The sequence below is a fragment of the Bombus terrestris genome, chromosome 16 (genome assembly GCF_910591885.1).
Source record: "Bombus terrestris chromosome 16, iyBomTerr1.2, whole genome shotgun sequence".
Classification (NCBI taxonomy): Eukaryota; Metazoa; Arthropoda; class Insecta; order Hymenoptera; family Apidae; genus Bombus; species Bombus terrestris.
Window position 1 is genome coordinate 7,217,309 of NC_063284.1, and position 27,783 is coordinate 7,245,091.

At 41.6% G+C, this 27,783-nt stretch overlaps 3 protein-coding genes across 8 annotated transcripts in view; all 3 read right to left on the minus strand.

Moving 5' to 3' along the window:
- The window catches only part of LOC110119983, a 2,529-nt gene extending 1,851 nt beyond the window's left edge, over window positions 1–678 (minus strand). Inside the window, exons 1-2 of the mRNA XM_020867206.2 lie at window positions 670–678; window positions 154–285 (exon numbers count right to left, since the gene is read on the minus strand). Coding sequence (XP_020722865.2) covers window positions 154–285; window positions 670–678 — 141 coding nt within the window. The remainder of the gene's footprint in view (window positions 1–153; window positions 286–669) is intronic.
- LOC100649396 (autophagy-related protein 9A) lies at window positions 567–5,815 on the minus strand. 4 transcript variants are annotated; one of them, XM_012317844.3, is made up of 8 exons: window positions 5,599–5,815; window positions 4,695–4,803; window positions 4,173–4,492; window positions 3,631–4,091; window positions 3,365–3,549; window positions 2,313–3,266; window positions 1,873–2,244; window positions 567–1,672 (listed from the first exon to the last, which is right to left on the minus strand). In XM_012317844.3, exons 2-8 carry the CDS (start codon window positions 4,746–4,748, stop codon window positions 1,487–1,489), a joined length of 2,532 nt encoding a protein of 843 aa, XP_012173234.1. In that variant the 5' UTR covers window positions 4,749–4,803; window positions 5,599–5,815; the 3' UTR covers window positions 567–1,486. The 4 variants fall into 4 exon arrangements, with proteins under 4 accessions (XP_012173234.1, XP_012173235.1, XP_003401847.1 ...); XM_012317845.3 differs by having other exon boundaries at window positions 5,498–5,815; XM_003401799.4 differs by lacking the exon at window positions 4,695–4,803.
- Window positions 5,816–8,023: 2,208 nt separating this feature from the next.
- LOC100649715 (mucin-5AC) lies at window positions 8,024–26,852 on the minus strand. Of its 3 annotated transcripts, XM_048413021.1 has the most exons (11): window positions 25,459–26,852; window positions 25,171–25,323; window positions 25,006–25,107; window positions 13,990–14,057; window positions 13,539–13,905; window positions 13,193–13,373; window positions 12,131–12,453; window positions 11,707–12,025; window positions 10,988–11,571; window positions 10,110–10,767; window positions 8,024–9,161 (listed from the first exon to the last, which is right to left on the minus strand). In XM_048413021.1, the coding sequence occupies exons 3-11, from the start codon at window positions 25,011–25,013 to the stop codon at window positions 8,790–8,792; spliced, it is 2,880 nt and encodes a 959-aa protein (XP_048268978.1). In that variant the 5' UTR covers window positions 25,014–25,107; window positions 25,171–25,323; window positions 25,459–26,852; the 3' UTR covers window positions 8,024–8,789. The 3 variants fall into 3 exon arrangements, with proteins under 3 accessions (XP_048268978.1, XP_020722878.2, XP_003401849.2); XM_020867219.2 differs by lacking the exons at window positions 25,006–25,107; window positions 25,171–25,323; window positions 25,459–26,852 and adding an exon at window positions 17,312–17,874 and having other exon boundaries at window positions 12,131–12,325; window positions 12,416–12,453; XM_003401801.4 differs by lacking the exons at window positions 25,006–25,107; window positions 25,171–25,323; window positions 25,459–26,852 and adding an exon at window positions 17,312–17,874.
- Between the last annotated feature and the right edge of the window lie 931 nt (window positions 26,853–27,783).

The window sequence follows — 27,783 nt, forward strand, 5'->3', positions numbered from 1 at the left end:
ATTCATATTAATAAAATACTGATTTTTCTAATTCTCGGATTCATGAATCTAAATCTCGTATTTATAAATTAAACGAAAACCAATAATTCATGTGAGGCTGGTGTGCATCGAAAGAGAGAAGGATATTTGGTTATACGAGTTATAATAACCTACCTTTCTGGAACTTTGAATTGGTGGACGAATGTCGTATACGAAGTCTTTTTTCGTCATCTTTTCACTGATATTTCGGTTACACCGTAAATTGTACTTCATGGCTTCCCCTAATCCGTTGATGAAATCCTGCAGCTATGGTAGGCGTTCATATTTCATAATTATTACAATACTTTCGATGTTCATGTTTTTCAATATTCGTTTGTTAAACCACATTCGCATTTATATATAGATTTGTATATGACACATATGAACAAAAAGTTTCGCAGGTTTTTACGAAAACTAATTTATTACGTAATGTATTTATTTGTCGTATATTATAATGTCGTATAATATAATTATAAATTACAAAGAACCCTTAAATTAATATTATCTCTATATTAATATTATTATTATTCTTCTTGCTTTTTATAAAATTTATTCGTAGAACCGTATCTGTATTATGATCTTTATCTTTAAGTGATAAGATTCCTATTTATTTTCGTTACGCATCACTTAATTAAAAAATCCTTAAAGTACATAAATCATAGTTGTCTTAATTACAATAAGAATCTGTATTGTATAAGTTCCTATACATTACACATAACGAAGAATAAACACGAGTTAAAGCCGCTTCTAAATGTATACCTCGTGATAACCTGCCAGTTTGTGAAACGTAAACGTTCGTATTTTAGCTGCGTTCTGTGACAGTATTAAGGAAATGCTCGGATACGAGTATATATACAGTGTATAAGCGATTTCTCGCATGCTGTAGCCGTTAACGTTCAGCCATCGTGTTTATCGAGTAACTACATTTTAAGAAATAAATAATTCTTTATGCTATGGCGTGTGATTCATTTCATATGACTAGAGAATCGTGGCATTGAAAACTAGAGCTGATCTTACCACACACAGACACACACATGCGCGCGCGCGCACACGCATACATACAAAAGATTCGTATCTTTATAATTGCATTTACTCAAAAAAAAGAAAGAAAGATTTATAGCTTTTTTTGTCTGTTGCAATATGTATACAAGTAATGAATTTTTCTCACAAAAATTTCGACGTGGAAAACCCGATTGGTTCTTCATGCTGTACAACACAACAACCTAGCACAATTTTGAGAAGCGTTTTATTCGTAATTTGATGCACAAAATGTACACACGCGTAGGCCTTCGAATAGATTAAAATAGGCATTCGAGATCGTTTCGATATTGTATTTACATCGATAACACAGATTCTTAAACGTTCTAGCTATTCTCTTGCTATAAAATAAATCACGAGGATATCGCATCGTTAAGCGAATGAAAATATTTTATTCTGTTAAAAGTGGCGATATCACTGCACGAATAATTCAGATACTACCTAAATGAGTGTTCACGTTATATTTAAATTCTCTATTGTTTCTTATAGAAGAATCTTGATGTAAGAGCAAGGGTGCTCTCTCTTGTCTAACTTCAGGAAGCGTAGCAAGCTCTTGAACAGGGCTTCGTTGCCATACGCTTCTAGCAGCCATTTCTTGATAGCCTCTCCTCCGAACCTGTAGTTGATAGATTATTTAATCCGACACTTAATTTTTCTATATAAATATAATTCATATATGAATGTACATATATCAATATTGATATTTAATGTTTCTTGAAGAGCATTTTATTCTAATAACGAATAACACCAGTGACTCAGCAATTTTTATTTTAATCGGTCACTGGCGCCATTCAATAATACAGCTGGAAAACATACTTGTCTGTGATGAAGTTCATGCAGGTACAATGTAGACAGAGACATATCGGCAGCGATTAACTCCACCGGTACAGATAAATCGGTAGATAACTCGTGGCTCGATACAAAAACAGAGGCGCCTAGGGATTGATTCGAAATTTCTTGTTGTAAACCATACAGAAATCCTTTTTCATTGTGTACGGGTCCTTCGGCTTTGCTTAAACCACGTTGCACGGCATATGGCAAAATCTCTGATTTCACATTCAACAATTCATCTCCAGCGGCAGAAACTGTCGAGGTACCAGGTTGGTTCACGAACATATTACTCGCGCTTAGCCCTCCTGGCTGATTTACCATTGTGCTCCGAATTATGTTCGATACTATGTCATTGTACTGAAACGATTGGACAAATTAAATTCTATATCGTTTTGATTTCGAATAGAGATGCATTAAACACTTACACCCGGTTCCAAGCTAGATAAACTGTTCAAACTTGTCAAAAGGGGATTAATTTCACCGTGTATACCACCTTGCACTTCTTTTTTCACTCTTTCTCTTAAAGCTGTGACGAAATTCTCAGCGTGACTCGGTGGTTTCCACTCGGGGTTCGTTAAGGTGAAATGAATAAGGGATAATTCGGTTTTCCCATCTTCTGCTTGCGTATATTGATCCGATACAGGAATTTGAAGTTTCTCCGGATCCATGGCGTACTGGTTAGCATCGTATCTACCAGTCTGATCTATGACAGGACTTCGAGTCACCGTTTGCCACGTTGGATTTCCATGTTTACGCACATCCATTTGTGCAAAACTGCAAACGTCCCCGACGCCTGTAACTTCGATCGTGAAATTACGATAGAAGTCCACAATATCTAAAGCTCGTTGTCTCATCCGAAAGCACAGAATATATGGTGTAAGCAGAGGGGAAATTAATTCTTCTAAGAGATGAACTGCACGATATTGAAATAGTTGTGCTACTTCTGCTCTCGTGGTTTGAGTATGAGCGTGACCTCGCCAACTATCCGGTCTGTAATGTGTATGCGCTAAGACAGCCGTTAAGAGAGTCTCCGGACACCAAACTAAATTCTCATCCGGTATAAACGCTCTTGCTCCTGCGACCATAGCACCCAATATGGTCATGGTAGTCAACACGTGTTCCACCGTAAGTACGTCTTCATCGTATACGGTTAATATTAATAAAACTGCTAATATACTTCCAGCTACGAAAGTAACGTTTTTCGCGATAACAGTCATAATGGGGGATGTAAATATGCTCATGTATTTCGAAGCTGGACGGTATGCGCGATTTAGACGGGCATTCAATTCGTGATCAAGTTCGTTGAAATGACGGAGGTATAACCGGCCGTATAAAGACCACATTCTTGTACCTAAAGTTCCTGGCTCTCGCTTGATGATCTGTTCGAGACAGAAATATTTTCCAATAAGATTATTTCTACGAGACGAAATATATATATCGAGCAAGAGATTTATTTTGAATCAAACCGTGTACTCACCTCGCCGTAGTTAAAAAACGAATAGAGTATCTGCCAGAGTAAAATTAACGGGCAAAGTAGAAAATTCACTACTCCAACCCATAAAATATGTTTAGATAGTACTCTTGCAAGTTCTTGTCTTTTGTTTAACTTTTTATAGTCTTCTTTGAGATGCCAATTGTTTTCAAACGGAGACCATGGTCCCCCTGTGTGAAAACAATTTATATTTTTATTTTTATACATATATTATTTTTAATTAATAAATATCTAAGTATATAGAATCTTACAAAACAATAGTAGCTCCATATTGTATTTCAATCCTCTTGTCATGAAAATAATTTCTCCTATAACAGGGATTTTAAGTCGAACGGGTAACAAGGATTTATTGATCATAGCCACCATATAATTTTTAAATCTTAATATTCTATGGTATATATCTAATTCCGTAAGCTCTCTTTTGTGGATGCACATTTCCTGCTCTTTTTGCACTTCTCTGACTCGCTTTTGTACCTCGTGCCAGGTGAGATTGTCCAAATCGCAGTCTTCAATTTTCAACGCGGTATTAAAGAATAACTTTATGTCCCAAAACTGCGTGCAATGATACAAAACTTTTACTAATCGTAAAATCCAAAAAATCGCGGCTACTAAAATACAGATCCAAGTAACCAGACCCATAGATGCTACACATTCGCTCGTTGGTAAAATCACGTCGCTTATCGACGTTTTGTGCGATGTTTGGGGCTTGTTCCTGGAAATATATCAAACCTATTAGTCGAGTTTCTCACTTATGTTGCTATTTATCGTATTGATATTGTCAAGCAAATCTCACTTGAATAATACGGAGTAATCGATGCAATGAAAGAGAAAAGTTGAAAAAGTAACTACGAAAATGAATTGTCCTAGTTCAAGTGCTTCTTGGAGTATCATACAAGCGAATCCATGTTTTTGATGGTAGTGGTACATTCTTGTAAAAAAAGAATCTAGATCTTCAATATGGTTCCATCTAGCTTTATTTCCTTCTGGTACTACGTGTATCATAACACCAGATTCCTGAGGTGTTTCCTCGCGTTCATCATCGTCTTCTCCATCCTCTTCTTCCCCATCGTATGGCTCCATACGTTGGTAGCTGCCATCCAATACCGTCGTCATCTTGAAACATAGTACATACTGATTTATTTTTCAATTAATTAATTCAATTTTATAAGAAGACTAGAACACATAGAATTAATCAAAAATTTATATTTGGTACAGAAAATACATTGAGTGTAATGTATTCTCTTATGGTTTTGAGAGGATAGAAATAAAGGTAATGGATATTGGATTACTAAGTACCTAAAAGTCACAGCCTTACCGTTTTTGCTCGTCGGTTTGGCTCTACACAGGTAATGACAGTTTCTCGTTTCATTCTCACATGTCATTAAGAATAATTAACTACCGGTCAACGGTTGGTCCACAAGCATCTAAAATGCAAGCCACCCACCAAATGAACTTGTTAATGCGACAAAAAATGCATTTATATCGGCCTATTAGTTTCCTTATTGTATTTCATTTCTATTATTACATATATATATATAAATATCAAAAGGAACAAAGCTAGCGTACTGTTTCTTTGTTTACATTTTAACAATTATACTCTTATCTGATGATTGTATCAATGTTTCTCAATCAAATTGGTCATCCTTTGTGTCACAGAATGTATTAACACATAAAAAGATATTTTTTAACCACTATGCTCTCATGCAATTTCTTTGCAAGTATAAGCACAAAGTGAATATTTTCCAAGATGTATCCTTGACCATTACATTTCGGTTTAAGTTCTTTGCAAGCATACGGTCGAAGTTAACATTGTGTTAAATTATTAAAATATTATTCGCGTGGTTGATGATATTGAGAAATTAAAAACGTGACGCATACATACATATGTAACAATAACAGTTTAGTTCTTTGGACTAAGAAAAATGAAAAATTGAATGATCGGTGAACGCGCAATAAAAAACTCGATTCGTTTTCCGATAAGAGAATGCATTTGATTTTTTCAATATTTTTTTAAAATGAAGTTCAAGATCCGATTTTTCGAGATTATCAATAATGTGGTTAAATTACGATGTATTGTTTGTGCATCAAGCATCGCTTTTATCTATGCTTTTGGCTGACCTTTATTCGACGAAAATAGAAGCGTCGTAGACGCTGCAGCGAAAGCGATAGGAATGTTTGGTAACACAGCTGATCTCCATAAACAAAGCATCCTGTCGTACCTTCGTTTTTGCCGATTTTTGTCCCGCTTTCCAAATTGACACGTGTTTATTACTATCGTCTGCAAACTCATGAATCCCCACTCACATGTTGACTGGAACACGAACGATTACTTACTGCTAATTTAGATATCTAATTGTTCGAAACATTCGACCACTTCCCCGTCTATCACCATCTTTACTGAATTTTCCTTCTATTTGTAGTCCACCTTGTTCTGTTAGTCACGAACCACACGTTGGTTCTAGAAAGCATTACTTCCACTATTTTCAATTGAACAGTTGATAAAAACGATTTCTATATTAACACTTACCGATTCTGCTTTAGACTTCTTATTTAGCCATAGAATGCATACATAGAATGTGCACAAACCAGATGTGTACTTATATTTTAATACTTACATATTAACCCTATCGTATTAACCCACGCATCACACATAAGCGACACATTCTAAAAGCCGCTGGGATTGTTTATTTGTCATTTTCTATTATTATACGTACATGTAAAAATGTATATTACGTTACGTAACACGTTGAAAATTTGAAACTTGGAATGTGAACAGCGACAAATCTCGACTAAACGTCGTTTCATATGCACCGAGCTGATAGTTCAAGTGTTATGTCGCGCAAGACATCCGGCGCTGCTTGGCAGCCAACGGTCTTTTTTTTTTAACTTTGTTTATTAATAACTATTATTAACTTTGTTTATTAATTCCAGGATTTTTACATATTTGTTTTTACATGGTTTTTTTCCAGAATAAACGCTGAATTCTAATTGTAGGGTGGTACAGGTAAAAGTACCGATACGCAACGGTACGACGTAGCCATGCATTATTATATATATATATATATATATATATATATATATACCACCTGTATATATATATATATATATATATATATATATATATATTTTTTTTTTTTAACGCCTATTATTGTAAGTTAAATTTAAGCCGCTGTTGCGCTGTGCTTATGTGCGATGTTTTAGTTTATGTCCTGAAAGCCTGGACGCAAAAACAGGACAGTTGGCAGCCAACGGTCTACATGCCGTCCTTCGAACCGTCAATAAGCCCAAGGACCCACCATAAACTTGAACTTCTAAAGTCATTGTTCGGTCATATGGTTCAAGTCAAGCTGTTTGCCCGGAAAGACTTCCTAATTTTAGAAGTGAAAATCCTCAGGACAATAGTAAACGGACCTTGGTATGTCAGAAACGAAGATATACGAAGGGACCTGGGAATGCCAACGGTCAAGGAAGAAATCAACAGATACTCCGAGAAATACAAATTAAGAATAGCAACACACATAAACCGGCTAGCTGCGGAAACATACAAAATCACAAATATGGACAGAAGACTAAAAAGGAAGCACCCAGCAGACCTTATAAAGGACATAACCTAAGAAACACGAGGATGGTACCCCGCTGGGGGTAGCCACCAACATGCTAATTTAACCGTTAAAAAATTCCACCAAATGTCCAAATTGGACAAATTGTGAATTTTAATAAATAAATAAATAAAAAAAATAATTTTAGAAGTGTTTTCGGCTGGTTTTTAGAAAGGTCCTTGGATTTATTACGCGCTCTTAAGAATTACGGAGAAAGCGGGTAGTGGCCTAACGCAAAAAGCGGAGATGTACCTAACGGAAAAGCTGGTTTTTCCCATAAAAAATGTCGCCCATAAATCATGTTGGTAGGAGGCTTCTTCCTCCTATCTTCATTCCCAACATTGGTCATAACCAATCGGCATCGCGGATCATTGTCCTCACTTTCCTAACTAAAAATGTGAGCAACGAATCCGCATTCTTCGTTCAAAGAGCACACCCTTTCCTCCGTAATCACATCAGAACGAACTACTGAGTTCCTACGACTCTCACAGATCCTACGGCTCGGACTGTTCCTACTGCTCCTACTTCTTCTACTGCTTCTACGCCATCTCAACTCTACTGGGTCAACTCTACTGGTTCTCATAACTAACGAACAGTCAAAATCAAAGTCTAGTCATTCGGTTGAACAAAGTCTGGTCTGTTCAGTCGCCACTTCTATTACAACACGAGGGCTTTAACTATCTATAACTCTCGTCTATGTCCTTTATATCGTACGTAACGGTGCAACTCATTGGTGTAATAAGTGTTGGAAATATACATTTTTATAACCCTGTTAATCGCAGTGTTATACTACAACAACCACCCCTATTATCCTAACCGAAATAAGGAGATCGAACTATTCGTGGTGTCGATTATTATAATCGTAACGGGAATTTACGACTCCCGTTGAGGTGTTTTCTAGCGACCGCGTCTCCCCGCAATAGCCCGAAAATACATTAAGAATTAATGTAAATTGTATTTTCAGGTTTGGTTGTCCTTAAAACTTCTTTCAGAGAACTTACGATGCAAAGTGAAAAGTAAAAAGGGAATAAAGTGACGATATATCTGGGTTTACATATTTTTAATTGCAATATCATATTTACAGCGTATCATGGAACATTGTAATTACAGAAACATTGTCTTACGATACGACGCGAGTTGTATATCGTTCTAAAAGTGTGGAGTCGAATGCGACCACGTATCGCTTTAGCAAAGTGCATCTGACGATATCTTTCTACGAGAATCGCGTTTATTTATTAAATAAAGATGAGAAATCGCGTTATTATCTTCAATAGCGGTCGCGTGATATTCGTGCGCGCACATTCAGTGAAAATTCTCTGAGTGAAAACCGGAAACGGTTTTCATCATGTACGTACTTACATCCACCGTCTAATTCATACGTTCGTTCTATACGCATGACAAAAAAAACATGTCAAATATTTTTTTCAACAACTACGTCATTATACTTAATTTTACTCAAAATTTACGATTTACATCCGGGGGATAGTCCCTCGCCTCGTCAGCAATTTTCGAGATTGTCGTTCGATCGAGATAAACTAACGCGATAGAATTTCCCTTTTCTCCTACGAAATTCGAGCTGAAAAATGACACGAATACTGAAGATTCAGGAACGATGCGATCTTTACTATCTTAAGCCTTTTCTTCTCGAATTCTCGCGTTAATTTTCGCGATAAGAGCTTCTCTATCGGCCTCCCCTCAGATTCGTAATTGATCACGTTTTCAAGTGACTTTGATCCTTCTCGATTCCGACTACGACGAGGAATAGAAACGGCTCGATGGATAGATAGGATCGTTCGTTTAATTATTCACTGTTACTCCCGCGAGATGATTTGTCCAGGTCGTCGCGGCGTTATCCTGCGCCTGGGCGCTAAAAGTCCACCGAGTCCTCTGGTTTCCTCGTGTTTTGTGCTCGCTGCTGTGCTCGTTTCAGCCGATGTGGCTTCGGTCGCCTCTGTTTCGCTGGAACTGTCTGCTTCCTCGGACGCTTCCTCCTGGCTAGATTGGGCAACTGGTGCCTCGGTTACCTTACGACGTGGTAACAATGGCGATCTTCTCGAAGCAAGCGACACTGGCGCTCTGGTGGTTGTTTTTGGATGTACTTGTAGTCTGTTTCGATTTCGCAGTTTGTTTAGAGGGTTCACAGTGGTGGAACGCGTTGGCGGCGGGCTGGTCTCTGCCGGTGCCTGGAAAAAGAAATATTTTGAGTGAATGGAGAAATTGTTAATAGTACAACGCACAAGCGTTGGAAGATTTTCACGAACCGCTGTATTTTCATAGCCATAACCAACATTTTCGTGGTGTATCGTGTATCGACTATTGAATTACAGACCGATGCTCGTAGCTTTTCCAACGTGCAAGAATAATTGAACATGAAATTGACTGACTGAAATTGACGACAAGAACGATGCAAGGCATTCGTCGTACGTAACTGGTATTCGAAAGATGAGAAACAGACGCGAATTAGTGTCAAAGCATGCACGGCATGTGACATTTTGCGAAAGGGCATTTAGTGAAAGCGAAATGCAGAGAGAAGTTTGACCGAGGGACATTCAGGCAAACGTGTTTACGAACAGTGTTTACAAGGTATCTTACGATTTTCTCGCCAACAGCAGCATAATCCAACGTTACAGAATACTATAGAAAATGTATAGTATCTTCTGTCTACCAAACTGTTCAAGACACTGTATAAATATTTCCCAAATATAACATCACCGAGTAGTTTCGTTAATTTTTCATAGAATCGGCATTGTGTACCGCTATGAAACGATAAATCTTCACGCTTCCTTCTGAGTACAATGCCTTTTCATTTTAACTCTCCGCCTGCATACACCGTTTTTTTCCGTATTTTTCTTACATTTTTCTGTACTATAATAACGTAGCGATAAAAACTACTGTTTTATTTCTGTGTTTTATTATGAAACTTCAGACTATTGGAAGAGTGTTTAAGAATTTTGGGTGATCCTTCGAAACACGAGAACCTAAAATAAACTAGCTAAGGATTTAAACTACCGTCGTATGCAGTCGACGCCAGCAAAGAGAAGATTGCAGACGGAGGAAGACTTAAAAATCGTCGGATATTTCTGCTGCTGCGCTGTGTATCATCGATCGTGTGTATGCTCCTTAAAACTCACCTCATGAGTCTCCTCTTCGGTTCCCTCTCCCGCTGGCTCATCGATAGATGATTCTTCCTCTTTATCTGCAGGCAGCGGCGTGGTAGTCGTAGTGGTCGTCGAATGTCCCGGTTTGGTTCTCAGATTTATCCTCGCCCCAGGTTTAATGACTGGTCTGACTCCTGTGGCCGGAAGTCGCCCACGAACAGTAGACTTTGGCGCGGTCGTAACAGATTCCTGCGCGGTTTCCTTCGCTGTTTCCGAGCGAGTCGACTCTTGGCTCTCTTCGCTAGCGTTTGGAGCATTCGTAGTTGGTCTTCCACGTCGCCGATTGATGTTTAATTTATTGAAAGACGGTCTTGATATTCCTGACGGTCCATTGGAGGCGGCGGTCGACCCACCATTCGACGTAGCTGGTGTCGTCGACGAGACGGATCTCGTGGATCCAGTGCCACGAAATCTGCTACGAGTACCGGAGGAAGGACGTTCCGCGTGCACTGAGCTGGAACTCTCTTTCTGCACTGCGTCCTCTTCCACGGACGTTTGTTTTTGTCCAGGACGGTTTCTCTTGAAACCACCGCCGTTCGAACCGTTTCCTCCGAAGCGGTTTCGTGTACGCGGCGTTGGTTCCGCCGGAGCTTCGGTGGTTGTCGTACTTCCGCTTCCGTTGGATTTGAATCTGGAGAAGGAAATAAGACGCTGTTGAATCTGAATCTAACAAAGAAAATTGTCTTCCGCTTGCGAGTGACTCGCGCATGATACCATAAATTTCACATCTTAATTTCTATTAACATTCAAAGACGATTATATTCATATTCGACGATTTTTCCCAATGTTAATCGCAACGTTAAGGAATCAGATCGTCGTACAAAAATCCTTTGTTTAAAATCTTTTCCTACCTATTTCTGGAACCTGTAGTTCCCCCTATTCCTGGCCTCCTGAACTTTCCCCTGCCAGCAGGTGCCTGAGTAGTTGTAGTAGTAGGAGGTTCGGTCGTCGTAGTCGTAGTAGTCGTGGTGGTACTAACAGTAGTAGTTGTAGCAACCGTAGTAGTCATTGGTTCGGTGGGTGGCGCCGCAGTGGTGATCGTCGTGGGTTCCAGGGTCACCGTGGTGGCGGACATTTCCGTCACAGCTGCCAGATCGGTAGTAGCTTCCTCGTTAGAGATCGTAGATTCGTCTGACGAAGAATCGGTAGCTCCGCTACTAGACGCGTCCACCAAATTACTTTGACCTTGTTGCACGAAAGCGTACAAGTCGAGCGCCACTTTGTCCATCGAAGACGGATACTCTGTGGTTGGATCTTCCGTGGCAGTTGAAGCGGTGCTTGCCGAGGTCGTTGAAGAGGAATCCGAGTCTTCGTATTCTTGCTTCTCCAAGGATGGTTTGTCTCTGCTCTTCTCTGTTGACGAAGATGGTTCTTCTGTTTGCTCTTCTTTCTCTTCGCTACCGCGCGAGGATCCTCTGACTGCTTCACCTTCGGTCTGCAAGGAAATATAAATACACAGCTGTTCCGGATACGCTCAACGGATAATTGTTATGAATTCTATCTTTAGTTATACGAGTTGTAGCATTAATATTAAAGAAAGATACATTTAAAAAAGCGGTGTAATAATTACTTGAGGCGACAGTGTGGTGATCGGTCTCCTCCTAGTCGTGGGAGCGGGCACGTCCTCGACCAGCTCTTCTACAGGAGCAGGTTCTTGGACCCTTTGTGGTCTGCCGCGTCCTCTAGCTGTCGCTTTTTCTTCTCCATTGTCCTCGTTCGGAGTAACACCGAGAAATCTGACGGGTCCCTTAGGTAGAACCTGAGGAAACTCCGGACCCTCTTGATGCGTTCGAAAACTGCTCGAGTCAACGAGGTCTAGACCAGGTCTAGGACGATTCCCGCGCGTTCTAGAAGGCTCCGTGGTCGCCGTGTTGTGATTCGATCGTGATCTGTTGTCGTACAAGTTTGTAGCTATATTTATTACTCGAATAGCAGCGCGAAGGAAAAATGGAAAGGAAAGGGACGTTGGTTAAGGTTTCACATGAAACACGCACCTAGGTGGAAATCTAGTGTTTGTAGGTAACCTTTCTTCGGAGACATCTTCCGCGTCGACCAATTGCCTGCCTCTGTTGTTAGTGCGATTTGGTATCACTTCGTTGCTGGCAGGTTCCACCGTGCTGGACCTTTCCACGTTACTGTACTTGCTTCTGTTGGCGGAGGATCCTCCACGCCTAGGCGCGGACGTAGTTCTAGAAGGAACGTCGTAAGAATTGGTGACAGCAGAGTCCGCTGTACCCGCCTTGTTCTCGTCCTCCTCGTCATAGTAATAGTATACGTACTCGTATTCGTAGTCCTTTCCGTTCGGTCCTTTCTTTACCTGTTGTAGCCACAATTCTACATTAATTCTGGATAGATATTAGGTTGCCCGAAAAGTTCCTTTGGTTTAACAAGGTGATAATAGATGAACAACAATTTCTGTTTTATGTTATTTTATTGAATTAGGTATGATTCATTTCGTTCTATTTCTATTATTATGTTCGCGCATAATTCAATAAACTAATATTTGGGGGCACTCGGCAACAATGTAAATTGCCGAAGCGAAGTGCCTAATGAGTCATCAATATCCCAACGGTCTTCCACCGAATGTTCGAGGAGAAGGCGTGCGTGGCAACGGTGGCGAGCGCCTAACAAACGCGTGGATAGTGGGGATATTGAGGGGCGACAAAAAGAAAAGAATCGAATCCGATCGACAGTTAGGTTCGAACCAGGAAGCGATAAAGTCGAGTCGTAACCGGGCAGCGAGATTGACTAGCGAAGTCGAGAGCGATACGCGACGCGATCAAAAGAAGGCACTTGTTAATAAATATATTGTTGATCTAAACATCGAGTGATTATTTAACACACTACACCCAATATCACCTCAGATATAAAACAAAAAACATTGTGCGTCTATTATTTCCTTATAAAACGAAAGAAACTTTTCGGACAACTTAAACGAGAAAAGGATAGAGGAGTTTCTTTGATCTATGACTTTTATCGGTTGACTAGCGCGAGAAATGATCGGCTTGAGAAATGATTGGACGTAAGAACGCGTTAAGATGGAGAGGAATTGTCACCTGGATGCGCGAATTCGTTCCAGCGGGCACTAAACTGACGTCGCTGAAGTCGCCAAAGTTGCGTTCGTGGAACGACGTTTCTTTACCATCGTCACGGATGATGTTCACCGGGACGAAATCGAAAGCGCGCGCCTCGCGTGGCGTCGTGAGAACCGGCATCATGGTAGTCGGATACTCGTCGCTGAAAATCAACGAAATTCGATGATCAAATTTATGCAGACTCAACTTTAACATTTCAAACGACTGCTACGACTTTCATATATTCATCGAAGTTTTTTTACGATAATCGTTCAAGCATGTTGGCGAATCGGTGTAATTCTAACGTTGAAACAGCAAATGTCTTTACCTGATGTGCACTCCAGGGATGACCGAGTCTTTGTTACCCTGCAGCCGCGATCTGTGCGTATCCGATCTTCGGATACCATCTTCTTGAAGGACTCCGGTGTCGCCGAAGTTTTCCAATTCGACGCGAACCTGCCGTTTCGCGTTGTTACCGTTAGTCGCTTTGTCTTCGTCGACGAAATCGAAACGTCTGACTGGATCCAGATCGCCCGGCTTCTTATCGAAACTCTCGAACTTTGGTATAACCTTCTTCGCGTGTTTCCCGTGCTTCGAGATCGTTTTTCTTTCCACGTCGACCACGTCGTCGTCGTCCTCGTCGTAATCCCACGGCCGTGCGATGTTCTCCGGCACTTTGTGCGAGGTTACGAATTCTACGAACGTTAGGAAAAGAAAGCAACGTGAAAGACGTTGCTCGAATAATTGAACGCAGCGTAAAATAAGAAAAGACGTATTACCTTCGATGGACACTGCTTTACTTCGAGGTCCATTGTCTGCCAGTGTATTTGCGATGGTACAGGATATCCTGAATTAACAAGAATTCCACTTTTATTACCATTCTGAATTCCTTTGCTTAACCCCTGAAGACTATCGTGAAAGTTGGCTTACGAAAGTGTTCGAATGCTTAAGTGCTAATTAATAAAAAAAAAAAAAATAATTCTAAAGCAGGTAGCTAGCAAATTAATTTGGTAGCGTGCAATGGGTTAAGATCGTAGCGAAATCAAACGCATTATCTCCGAGAAACCCGTACAGATTCTACCACGAGACAACGCTCGGTATGGTGAAAGTTCGTGCCTGGCCGGTGAGCTGGAAGCTGCAACCAACTTGGCTTGTCCTTTTTCAACTCGTACTCGATCTCTAAAACTGGCGATAAGCTCCCTTAGACTTAAAGTTCAACCGCAAACTTATCAGTTTTATCTATTTAATTGCGAGAAAATACACGGTTGACGGTTCATTTGTGTCCATGGTTTCATTCATTGCAAATAGCTGACGCGATAAATGATAGCAAATGCCGAGTTTAATTTAAACAAATAGTAAATGTGTAGCGTTTGTAACATCGTTGCGATCATTTTTCTACTCTTCTTAATCCAGTTCTTTTTTTTATTTAAATAATTAGAAATTACATATTCCGAGATTATTTCTCGGTAGAATTGCACTTTATCCATTATCCAATAAATTGCAATTATTCTTTTATTATATTTCCCAATGAACAAGTGGAATTACTAAATAAAATACTAAACGACGTTGGGCAGAGAAATTCGATATTCGCGATTATCTAATTTTGTAATTTTAAAAGGACGAGCTACTCTAAACTTTCACCTATGATGACCTTTGAAAGTTGGGCAAAAAGCAATTATACGGGTGAATTAATGATTCGTGAGATAATATTGCCAACGAATGCGGAATGATGGGAGAAACCATTTTGGTAGTTGATTTTGGTTTGCGAAATGATGGATTTTTCTGGCGCGCGAATAATTTAAATGAAAGAAAAAGTCAAGGTCGTCTAGTAGCGTGGCTGAGAATACGAGCGCGACCTCGTCCTCCTTTGGCTCAAGGTTGTTTGCACGGATTCACGCAAAGGTCCGAAAATTTCATACGATCGGCATCCATCGATCCGCTTATCGTTAGACGATCTTGTCGCTGATCGAACGAGAAGCAAATTTGTAAAAGCGTCGATGCGAAAGGGTAATTTGATGATGTACATACGTCGGCCGATTTGGCGAGACGAGACGAGAATCCCACGAGAAGAGGGAGAAAAGAAAAAAAGAAAAGATGGAGCAGCTACAAGGAAACGAGTTATCCGCAAGGTCGATCGGTTACGATCGATTACCTCTGTCGATGAAGGAGAGCCGCTACTGTAAAATTAACCCTCTGACATTGTAATAAAGCAACGGATTTTTACGTACAGTCAGCCAGAAAAATCCACATCTTCCTCTCATTTCCAGATTATTCGCGCGATAATTTATCTCGATGAAAATTTTATCGAATCGCTTGATCGTAGAAGATTTGCTCGGATAAAAAGTGTATTTATTGGATTGGCGTTATAAGTGATTGCGGATTTTGCCATTAGGTGGCATTTGTCAATATATTTGTCAATACGACCTAGTGACAAAATCCTCAATCACTTAGTTGCCAACCCAATATTAGGACGAACGAAACGCCAGAAATATTTCGCCGGACGTGAAATACGTTTGCAAGCTTGTTTTACGCGTGCAATTGTAATATCCGCTTTTACAATGAACTTTTACTCGGCATCTGAAAGAGTATCGTTCTCTGGCAAAGTAATTGTTTTAACAGATTAATAATGCGAAGAATACGCGGTTTACTGTTCTCGTTAAACAAAAAGAATAATAGTCGTGCGAAATATTCGAGATCCTTTTCCATTGTATGCGCTTCGGCGTGTTTCCGTTCGATAGAAAGTCGATGGCTTCGAACAGTTGTACCGCGACATTTGCGAACACGATCGAAAGCAACGATATATGTATATCCTGTCTCTTGCGTGTACGATCGATCGATCGATCGATCAAACGCTGATCCTACCTGTAGATATATAAATATTATCGTAATTGGACAAATTGTTGTCGGAAAAATCAGATTTTCATTTTCGCCTGGTTACCGACCTATCGATTTAAACACTTTCATTTTACCAAGCGAGAGCCTGGCGGAAAAAATCTCCTATCTGCTTGCATCATCTTCTTAACGGATTTATCGAGATCTAATTAAATCAGATTTAGAAGAAGACGGTATGCGGGCTATGAAGAAACAGAGAAGATGTTAAGACGAAGTTTTACGAGAGAGAGATGGGAAGGTTGAGCTGGAGACGCAAGCACAGCGATAGAATTTAGCGTGTTTCCATATGGAGAAAGCTGTCTCGCTCACAAGCCACTATCTACGTAAGCATACAACGTGTATACGCGGTATCTGCAGTGGCACGAGACACTCGCGTTACGTAACTCACAACATTACCGCGAAAGCCTATTTGAAAATCGGCAAATATTTTTTGTCCCACTGGTGCAACGTAATTTTATGAATCGCGCGTTAAACAGCTTTGCAAACGTTCGAGGATGTAATCGAGAGAACTTTCTATTTAACCTGTTTTCCACTGTTGCGCAAATCGCATGGAGATGTTGGAGCAACGAGAAGAAAAAAAGAACCACATTTCCCTATATATTTAGTACGATTTTTTCGACAACTAATTTTTCTTCCATTGAGATTCGTCGATCAGGTTGCAAGAAAAATTTCATTCTCGTCGATTTCGTAGAATTCAGAAATTCTCGTCGCATTGAATTTTTACATTCGTCGATACTTTTCCCACGATTACAGACGCTGCAACGACAGTGGAATCGGCTGTTGGTACGAAATTCTATCTTCCTCTTGCCATGAAAATTTCTCCACATACGCGAGATATACTCGTTCTTCAGGAAAATTGCCGAGATATGCCGGAAAAGGGAAACACGACCAGCTGAAACAGCCGAGAGAACAAAGCCACGCGGACTGTTTTTTCCAGACTACGTTACCGGTTAATCACCATTCTCGGCAGACGTCGTTAGCAGCGCGGACGAATACTTGCCGAAAATGAAAACAGCAGCGCGATAATGTCACTGCGCCCCATTAGCCGCGCTTTCGAGCGCGACGGCTTGCGAAATAATTTCCAATGCTGCACCGTGACGATCCGTGATTTACCATCGCCGTCGACTTCTCCATAAAAACGTATTCCTTCGAACGTTAAAGTTCAAGGATGTTCAAAGCCGAAGAAACACGATATACAATTGTACTTACAAAAGAGCGAATTTGATCCACATGTTGACTTATTCTGCACTTCTTCTTGCTCTCGCTAGTTCCTCGACGATGTAAAGTAGAAGATGTGGTGGTGCACGTTGGTCGAGCAACCTTCGAAACTTCGCACCAGCGAATACTATCGTAACGGAAGAAACGACCGTAGAATACTGGCAACACGTTTTGTCACCGGACACTCGCGGTCATCGTTGCCCTTTCTTCTCGACGACACTCGGTTTCCAGCTGCGACGATCCGAGAAACGAGCCGTGTCTCTCCGACGAACGCCACGACCTGTACCTTCGATACGTTTCACGCGTTCTCTCTCTCTCTTTCTCTCTCACTCTCTCTCTCTCTCTCTCTCTCTCCCTCTTTTTAACCCGACGTGACACGCAGAGGACTCTCCGACTATGTTGTACGAAACTACGAGAAGAGAGACACGGATATGGAAAAGGAGAGAAAGAGAAGCGGAAAAAGACCACCGGTGTGTGTATATATAAAAGTAAGAGGTAGTCGAAGGACGTGGTGAGGGTATGAGAACGGCGGCGAATGCAGGCCTCTACTTATACGCCACCCACCACGGCCACCTGGAGTACACCCCACCAGCCCATGAAAACTGGACACCACGTAGTCGAACTCGACTCGATGTACGCCACTCGAGAACGAGACTCAACAGATCCTGACTATTTGGTTGGTTACTCACTGGAATCGCGGCGAGCGAGTTAGCTGCTGGTTTACCTAGTTAACCGTCTATTCCGCCGCAGAACTCTCAGTTTTATTCTCAGACAGATCCAGTTTGCTTTGTATCGTATCATTCGTCCACCGTCTTCTTACATCTACCGTTTCCACGTTTATGTGAATCTTTGTGTTTCGCTGTTCTTTCTCCTTGCTTTTTCACCTCTTTGTTTATATCGATCTTAACCATCGTAAAGATCGGTCCATCTCTTCTTCGTTTTCTTTTTGTTTTTTTTTTTTTTTGCTTCTCCCGACGACCTTTGCAAAGATCATCGGACTTGTCCGTTTTCCCTTTCGTTCGCAACGGAGATTCGTTTTCTCGGGTGTTGGAGGAATCGCGGGAATTCCAAGGAGGTGTCGACTCGGTTTTTGTTCGGCGTAACCGCTTTCACGAATCGCGTGAATCATATGGCGGTGTTGAAAGGCACTGCTCGCGGCAGACGAGCGAAGATTATCGAACACAGACGCAGCTAGAACGTTGACAAAGTGAAAATGCTCGGTCTTCCTCCCAGCAACCGGCTGCTTTTCTTTCGCCTCGCTTCGAGGATTCCACGTTTCAAGGATTCAACTAACATCGCTCTTACTTTCATCGTGTACCGCTACCTGTATCTATAGTATCTGAGTGGTTTGTTGCGCGAAATTTTCCGCCTTTTCCATCGAACGAAAGGTCGACAACGATTAGTCGATCGCGTTTCCAGAGCTTCGCGATCGGTATCGTAGGTGTCAAGGCCCGGTAGAGCCTGCGAGTTCCGTAATCCTACACATACAAAGTATCGAGGCACAGCGACGAGAACCAGAAGGTAGGTGCCGCGTTAAAGGTCTTTACGTCTCGTTGCGCAAGAAGAATGTCGATCCATTAGGACCAGGCCAGGCCAGGCCATGCCACGATAATCCGCGATCAACTATACCCAACATTCGCATTGACATCGTTTCTTTATCATCTTTCTACCCCCCATCCCTCTTCATTTACGTTTCTAATCATTCTTCTATGTAAACTCGTCACTCGAATCCTGCACGAAACTTTGCAACGCTGTTGTAGACTATTTGAAGGTATTAGAAATTTCAATAATCGATAAATCCGTAGTAGACGAAGAACATGGGCAACCTTGCCGCTTGAGACCATTTTAGACACCTGAATCAAGGTTGGAATGTACACGTTGGATCGTTTAGCAGTGTATTGCGAAAGAGATTGGAATCGAAAGTGGAGGTTTGGTGTCTGTTGGAGGAGGATAGGATAAGATTAGACTGAATGTCAGATATTTGGATATTTGAATGTGTTTGATCACTCGCTTCTCTTCCATCTGATGTAATTAAAAGTTAAACGATGCGTTTATTATGTGTAGCGTGATTACGTGTTGTAACGTAGATACGCGGGGAATCTAGTTATATATAAACAAGTAAAGAAGTAAATAAAGGCCGTGGTTGATACACGAAGCGACAGAAACTGCTACGAATATGTATAGCTACGAGACTTTCTCTCGACAAGGAGAGCACTCGTGCGCGCCCCTTTACCGAGCAAGCACGCGAAGCGACAGAGAACAATGTCTTCTCTCGTGCGTTATTACAGTACAATGCGACCCAACCCGAGTCAAGTTAGGCTTGTTCCTCGATCGAGGCTAGCGAATACGACTTGTGCAAGTAAAGTCAAACGGCGGTTACGAATTCGCCTGGTCGTATATGGATGATGGATGAATTAGCCACGCTCGATTACCATTCAACCTGGCGCTTACTATATCCGCTGCACCTCGGACCTTCTGCGTACAAATCGAAGGCTAAATACGGTCGGCCATTGACTGTACGCGCCCGTGAACACAGGTGCGTCGTATACCAGAAATTACGACCGGCATTCTCCGGCCAGAAGGACGCTCTCTCGTTTCAACCGAGCTATTACCTTCGTTCTTGCCTTCGTTTTTTTCCCTAACTCGCGATCATCGCCAGCAGCGTTTCGCAAGGATATTCGTATTTTACTCGAATCTCTGCTACGCAAAACTTTTGCAAAATGAATCAAGCAGCAGCGGATGCAACTGTGTATGACGCATCGAGCAAACAGCTTTACGTAGGCACGCTTTTTGCACGAAAGAATGTTGGCGTAGGCAGATAGTAACCGTGATCCTGTTGTATGACACTATTTCTCTATGGTTCGCGTGGTGTTCAAAGCGAACGATCGAATAGTCGAATCTGCAAGAAAGAAGCCACATCATCGTACAGGTTTCGTCTTGTGGAACATATCCAGTAAGAGAAGCTGAAAAAATTAATACGAGGTGGTGTTAGATGCAAGTACCCAAAGAATACTCTCGATGTTCAACAAAAAAGTTTATTAAACAGTCAACAGTCAACAGACAACAGTCAACTATCAACAGTCAACAGACAACAATCAACAGACAACAGTCAACAGTCAACAGTCAACAGTCAACAGACAACAGTCAACAGACAACAGTCAACAGTCAACAGTCAACTATCAACAGTCAACAGACAACAGTCAACAGACAACAGTCAACAGTCAACAGTCAACAATCAACAGTCAACAGACAACAGTCAACAATCAACAGTCAACAGACAACAGTCAACAATCAACAGTCAACAAACCACAGTCAACAGTCAACGATCAACGATCAACGATCGACAATTACGCTTTTCGAATGTGTTTGCTTTGCTGTTACGCTAGACCCTTTGCATTTCGCCATTCGAAACGGAATAAATCTTTTGTTCAAAATCCAACGGATTTTTTTCTTTGTTGCCGCTCGATATCCCCACTACGCACACGTTCGTTAGACGTCCGCGACGGTTGCCGCGTATACATTCTTTCGAATATTCGGCGAAAGGACCATAAGGATATCGATGGTACACTGGGCATGTCAGCCTTACGGTTTGATGGTAAACGCTTTGTGTCGCGAAGCCGTCGGAAAATTCCGTCGTCGAGTGCCACCACAAATACGAGGGTGGATATTTTTCAAATTTTTTGTTAGAAACTCGAACAACGGTATCGACGGAATATCCAGGTTGACCGTGAAATCTATCGATGAAATCACGACGGTTCGTACGAGATACATACGCGGCATAACATATCGATGCACGCGTGTACGGGATACTCGTGAACAACTCGAGAACCTTGACTGCACTTTCGCGGAACTCGGCCTGCATTTCAATGGACCTTCGCGATTCGCGCGATTTCTCGATACACTTTCGAGAGACGTTTGTTCGTGGAATTTTTTCAAAAGTTATATATAGGGAAATTTCCGCAGTAACGTTGCAAAGTTCCAGAGGACGTCGAGGTTGTTGCACAGTAACCGCTCGTCTTGTGCACGTGAACCGACATTGAAATACGCGTTTCCAAGGAAATTCTTAACACGGATGATGCTTTAACGCTAAAAGCCCACGCCTTTTCGATCGGCGATTTACAACGTGGCGATGCCGGATTCACTTTCTCCGTGTTCGCGTTCTAGGTAGCATATGTAACTACAAAGTTCGTGAACACGAGCGTGGCTTATCGAACGCCGCGCCTCGTGCGTCATCCTAATCGAAATTAAGTTGGATGACAAGCCAAGAACGAAAGCGCACCGTGTACACGGTACGGTGGAAGAACGCGATTGCAGAAATCGAATTTACGTTGGTTCAAGTTTGCCACTGGCTCGTTATAGCGGTGAGCAACTATTTCGAAATTCTACTCGTTTAGGTATGACGCGGACGACCGATCTTTTCTCCAGTTTTCGCCATAGGTTCGCGATGTTGGGATAGCAAACAGACTACGATGCTTGCGTTCCTTGCACGGTATGACGTTGTAGCAACCTACCTGAAGACAAATTCAATTTCTCGGCGCGGAGACAACGCCGTGTCCCAACACCGATGTAAATTATTTTAGAAATAAATCAACGCTCCTCCAATTTTATTACATCGCGATATCCTGCAACGCGAAGAAACGGCACGTACGTTGCAAAAGAGCGTGTCCGATGCGAGAAGAAGGTGCCGATACATTTCGTTTCTACTTGGGATTTGCTTTTACAAAATTCACTTTCTCTGGTCACGGGTGTGTCCGACGCTTCGAGTATCGCCAGGATGTGGTCGAGATCGAGGATATTGGCGATTCTTGGTCGATGTCTACGATACCGTTTCGTATTATCTACGGTTGCTGATCAGAGCTTCGACACAGCTCGTGCCTTCTCTCAAAATGTGACGCGTGTTCGCCATCAGCAGCTGTATCCTAGAGAAATGAAATTTCTACCTGCGATTCTAATTCCATAGCCGAGTACTATGCTCTGTCTCGATGGTAATAGCAGATGGACGCGGTGGACGCGATTGGCCATTGCATCGGTGAGAATGCAGGGTATCGAAGTGAAATCTGCAAGTTGCAAAACATCCTCTCGACGTAAGGTCGAACACGACCAGCCCGTTCAATGTTAAGGACAGCCAAGAACCGGAATCTAAGACACGTGTGAATATCGTGGATGACTTTCGCTCTCCAACACAATAGGCGCCATTTTGCATCTTCCACGAGGCTTACGAATATTCGGCCGCAACAATGCGTTCGGCGTCGTTGATAGTTTTCGATTTCTTTGGGTAAGCGCGATGATGAAACCTGCCGAGAGGCGCCTTCAGGAATTTCATGGAAAGTGCCTTCCATCGTCATCGATTCTACCTCCCACCGGTCGACCGGTCCGGATGCCTTCGTTTTTCATTTCTTTCTTTTTCTCTTTTCATCCTCTTTCGTCTTTTGGCAAACGAGTACGGCCAAATGATCGACGAGTCGTGGCATTTGCATAGCAGAGGTGAGAACAGTAACGCCAGGGCCATATTTGCGTCATACGGTTTCCTCTATTCCCGACTATCGTAAAACAGCGTGGTAAAGCCAACCGTTCGCCACACCATTCACCATGGCGAAGAATCCGTGAAAGTGGTCACGTGCGTATATTTTTCTACGATACGTTGAATAGTCGTTACTTTATTACGTAAGATGATGTCGCCTAGATTACTCGTAGATCTTTCTACGCCAACCAAACACTCTTACTCTTCTTTCATCTACTCTTGACTATTTACGATAAGGAATGCGCCTCGGTAGATACATTTCCAATTCTTCGATGCGTTTTTAGTCGGTGATCGGCGATCGCGTTTCTTTTTTTCCAATTTTTCAGCATGATTGAAATAAGGCGAATTTCACGAACTAAGAAAACTTTCAACGCGCCACTTTGCTCTTGCGAGTGTGAATGCGTTGGTTCGTTGTAAGGAACTAGCGCCAGGGAAGATTTTACTGATACATATTCCGGTTTCGCAGAACCGGACATCAACTTGACCTAGATTTCGCGTTGACGATCGCCAATTTCCATTACGTTTCGTTACGCGGCCACCGCAGATGGCACGACCTTAACATTGGTGTGTATATTGCTACACGGTGGCAGGTAGGCGTTGTAGCCCGTGCATCGAACGATATCGATCTTGGAAAACTTCCTAAGATTTCTTAACTCTTCGATGATTCTCCATGGTTCTTAATGAGTCACGTTGTAGATAGAAATTGAACAGGATGCTGCAAGAAGAAGGCGACTTTGCTTTTCGGTAATTTGGCAAACCGGCAGAAACCAATTCGAAAGTAATTAAAGTTGTGCACACACGCACGTCGTAGAGTAATCGCGTTACGAAACATTGTAAAATGTAAGTTGCCTTTCAATGGATCGATACGCTGAAAATTAGGACGTGGATCGTACGTTTGCAACTTTGCATCACAACGCCCTTACGTCGAACCTTTGGGACGCAGAAACGCGCACGGATACGATATCAGGGAAAGCGAACAAGGATCTCCGCTCGGAGAAAGTCCTTTCCTCTTCCTCTCCATCGAGCAATGCTTCGTTTTATTCTGGGCCGTCGGCCGTATTATCGCGCCAGACGTAATGCTCGTGTTCAGAGGTCGTAAACAAGGCGTTTGTATGCCGTGGGCCCTAAATTCACGCCACGAACCAAGTGGAGAGGATTCCGTAACATATCTGGAAATGAGGAAGTCTCCGACGCAAGTTTCTCATTCTTCGCTTTCGTCTTATTCTAAATCATAGTCATCGCGCATCATGCTCGTGTTCACAGGTCGTAAACAACGTATTTGCACGCCATTACGCAGCGTGACCCGTGAATTCGTGCAACGAACGAAATCGAGAAGATTGCCCGACGTGTGTAAAAATGAAGCACGGCGGATCTGGCGAATCATCTTCAGGAGATAAAAGATTGTGCGGTGGGATGTCGAAGGGGCAAAAAAGTTCTGGCTGAAAGAGGAAAAGGAAAAATATACGTTGCCCGGAAAAAGGGAAAGCTCGTCGAGATACTGCGAGGAGGAACGTGAAATGATAGATGGAATGAATTTCAGTGTCGAAGAAATGAAGATGTACAAGCTGGTTAAAAATAGAGAAGAAAAGGAGGAAAAGAAGGAAAATCACCAACAGAGAAGCTCAAGAGCGGAAGACGAGGGTGAAGATTTGTGGACCTTGAATATATAAATTATGTTTTCAAATACAAGGTCTAGAAACAAAAGAAACATAAGTAAATTTCTATTGTTGTTTCTTACAGCCTTCAGCTAGAGCTACAAGGTTAATTTTTTGGTAATGTTCTTTGTTATAAATACGTGCTCTCTATCATAGCTTCTTCTATTGTATCGTAAGACTGTAAGAGTGAGGATCTGAATCATCATCTGAACTTATATTTATACCTTTATTTATTTCAATATATTTATCTATCACAAATTCCTCCACTCTTTATTCTATGAATCAACCTCAACGATCAGCAACTGACGCATGGTTAAAATAACAGATAGACAAAGGATAAGCGGAATGAATGAAGCGTAACGAGTAAAATTTGTATAGGAAGATATTTCAAGACAAAGAGGGAGAATAACCAAAGAATCGATACAGCTGTCGTATAACCGTATTATGTTCAGTTTTAATCAGTTCTAACTTTGTTTCTGTGTATAGCAAGTAAAGCCAAGTTCAATTACTTGACCATCAGCCTGAGATAAGTAAGCGAGTCTGCAACTTAATTCTATTATTCTTCACTTTCGTCTTATTCTATGTCGTAGAATCTCGCTTCTTCGCTTAACCTACAAAAATAAAGCTGACGGTATATCTTTTTACGCGCTCTTTCCACTCTTTTCTCTACTTACCATCGTCGATCTTCCTTCAACGACTCGATGCCTTTTCCGCTCCGTGTTGTAAGAGGCGTCGCGTTTGAAACGTTTTCAAGAGCATCGAAAAGAACGATAAATCCGATTATACGTGCCTTTCAAGCAGGTGAGCACAAGAGCTGACGAGCTCCGCTAAATGAAGTACAATTACGAGTTATTCTCGTCGCGCAGACGTATATTTGCCTGGGAGAAATGCACCATACAGCTCATAACGAACAACCGAGCGCGCCGCGTTACAGTTTTGTGCAATATAATGAGAAATAATACCGTTGCATTTCTATAATCGTTTCCTCGTTTCGCAACAACTTTCCGTTTTGCGACACGAACTGTTGTTCACTGTCTTCTCCCGTTGTTCTCCTGAGAATACAATTTATGTCCTCTTTTAGTTCTTAGCGCACTAAGGTGTGGTGTTTTAAGGTGGCTTCCTTCCAATTTCTTACTTCCACGTTTCCATTCTTCGTTTTTCACGTCCACAGCAGCTTCTCTCTTCTCTTAGTCTATGGCTTTTTAAAAATCCGTATCGATTTTACGATTTCTTCAAGTTTCATTCAAATTTCAGTCGATCTCCATTCAATTTCATTTCATTCATTCAATTTCAATTCAAAGCATTCAAATTTCAAGTTTTGCGAAAATTTCCATATCGATTTGCAATTCGATAAAACGATCGACAAAATAACGATCACGCTGTGTTTGGTTAAATGTGAAGCGTTCAGCCAACGTCTGACAAGTCTTATTTAACAACACTCGTAGTTAATAGATTCTATCGAACGAAATCGACCATTTCATACGCAATAGAACGCAATAGGAATGACTAGGAACGAAGGAAGATTTATAATCTTTGCAAAGTAACTAAAAACCACCGAGAACACATTCTGCGTGACTTCGTTGGTATTACGTTTCTGTAGGTTACTTTCTTTCTTTTTCAATAATCCACGCGTTTATGTTACAAAGACCGTGATAGACGACAGCCAACAGCATCGCTAATTATTACTAATTTCTTCGAAAAATACATTTGTCCTGAAAAGAATTCCTCACAGTATTAATACTTGCCGCGACGAATAAAGTATGTCGATCATGCTATCAAAGATTGATATAATCGATACGTGAAAATCCCTAGCTAGAGAAGTTGCAGTGAATAACTTTTCGGAACGACTGGCGACACGAGATATTTGAAACTTTCTAACGTTCGGGCAAGCTCGAGAAACGTTTACGCAATTTCCTTCCGGCAATAGCCTTACTTTCGATCGTCCTCGACTATGTCGTACTCGATCGAACAGAAAGGTTCGGGACTGATAACTTATCGACGTTCTACACTTTTGCATGCATCTTCTCGATCGCGTTAGAAAGTGCAGTGGCGTTAAAATGACTCGGAACAGCGATTCTTAACCTGCTACGAGGTCCTTGCTCGCATAGTTTTGTCCAAAAGGTTGGACACTGCACGGGTACCAACGTTACAACGTTTAATTTTCGAGGATTTCAAGTTCGAGTTAGATGTTGGTGGCTCGTGTCGACAGAAAAATTATCTAAAGGGGGTCCGTGGTATACAAAAGGTTAAGAACCACTGGCTTAGGAGAAGGCGCCACGTACACAGATGAGAAGCACGATCGTTATTAGCGTTGCATCTGCCGCAGCTGCAGCCGCCGACTTCGACGACATTATCGAAAGGTCAACGTAGCACTGGTCGTCTCTGGACACGAGTCACGAATATATGCATGGCGAGGTGCACTTTTAAAAGTCACTTGCACGTGATGCGCCAAGTAGGCTCTCGGGTCACGTAGACGTGTAATATATTCGATCTTATAATAGCTGTTTATCTCGGTAATTGGTAATCGATGGAAGGAAAAATGCGCCTGCCAAATATCTTTCACAGTACGTGATAGTTAAAACTAGCAATTGAAAAAGTAAACGTTAAAACGAATGATACGTGAAACTAAAAAAAATTGATCGTCATTGTGACGATTTTTATAATCATTGCGAAACCTATAAATAAACGCGCTGTATAAACGAAGAAGAAAATAGACAGATTCCGTTGCTGAATTCGCCGATTTAGGCGCATACGTTACATAACCTACAACACTGCCGTGACAGGAATCGATCGAGACCTACAAAGTTGAAGTCGGTTAAGCCGTTTTGAAGTTACAGGGCCAAACGACGAACATACATCGAGGCCAAACACGATACTCTCCTCGTAGCGTAGTTTTGCCAGGGTAAAATGCTTTTAAATATTAAAATAACCTGGCAATTTTCTCTACCCCCGGTTGAATATTTTTGACGCTCTGAATAAATTCGACACTTTGTAATTAGAAAACTGGTTGTTTTATTATACGAGAAATTCAATTAACCGAACAACAGTTTTCACACGTCGAAGACTTTATTGTATTATAGTGATACGTTTCCAGAGGTTAATGTAACAATGGAAACGGTCGTGGTTTGTCTATATCGGTCGTGTACCGTGGTAGAGGTCGAGTGAAACGGGAAATTCTTAATGGAATGTAGTCCCAGTCAAGGATTACCAGTGAATAGGACATCTATCATTCGCGATTCTTAATTAAATGCCATCGACTCGAAGATACGTCTAGTTTTTTTATTTCT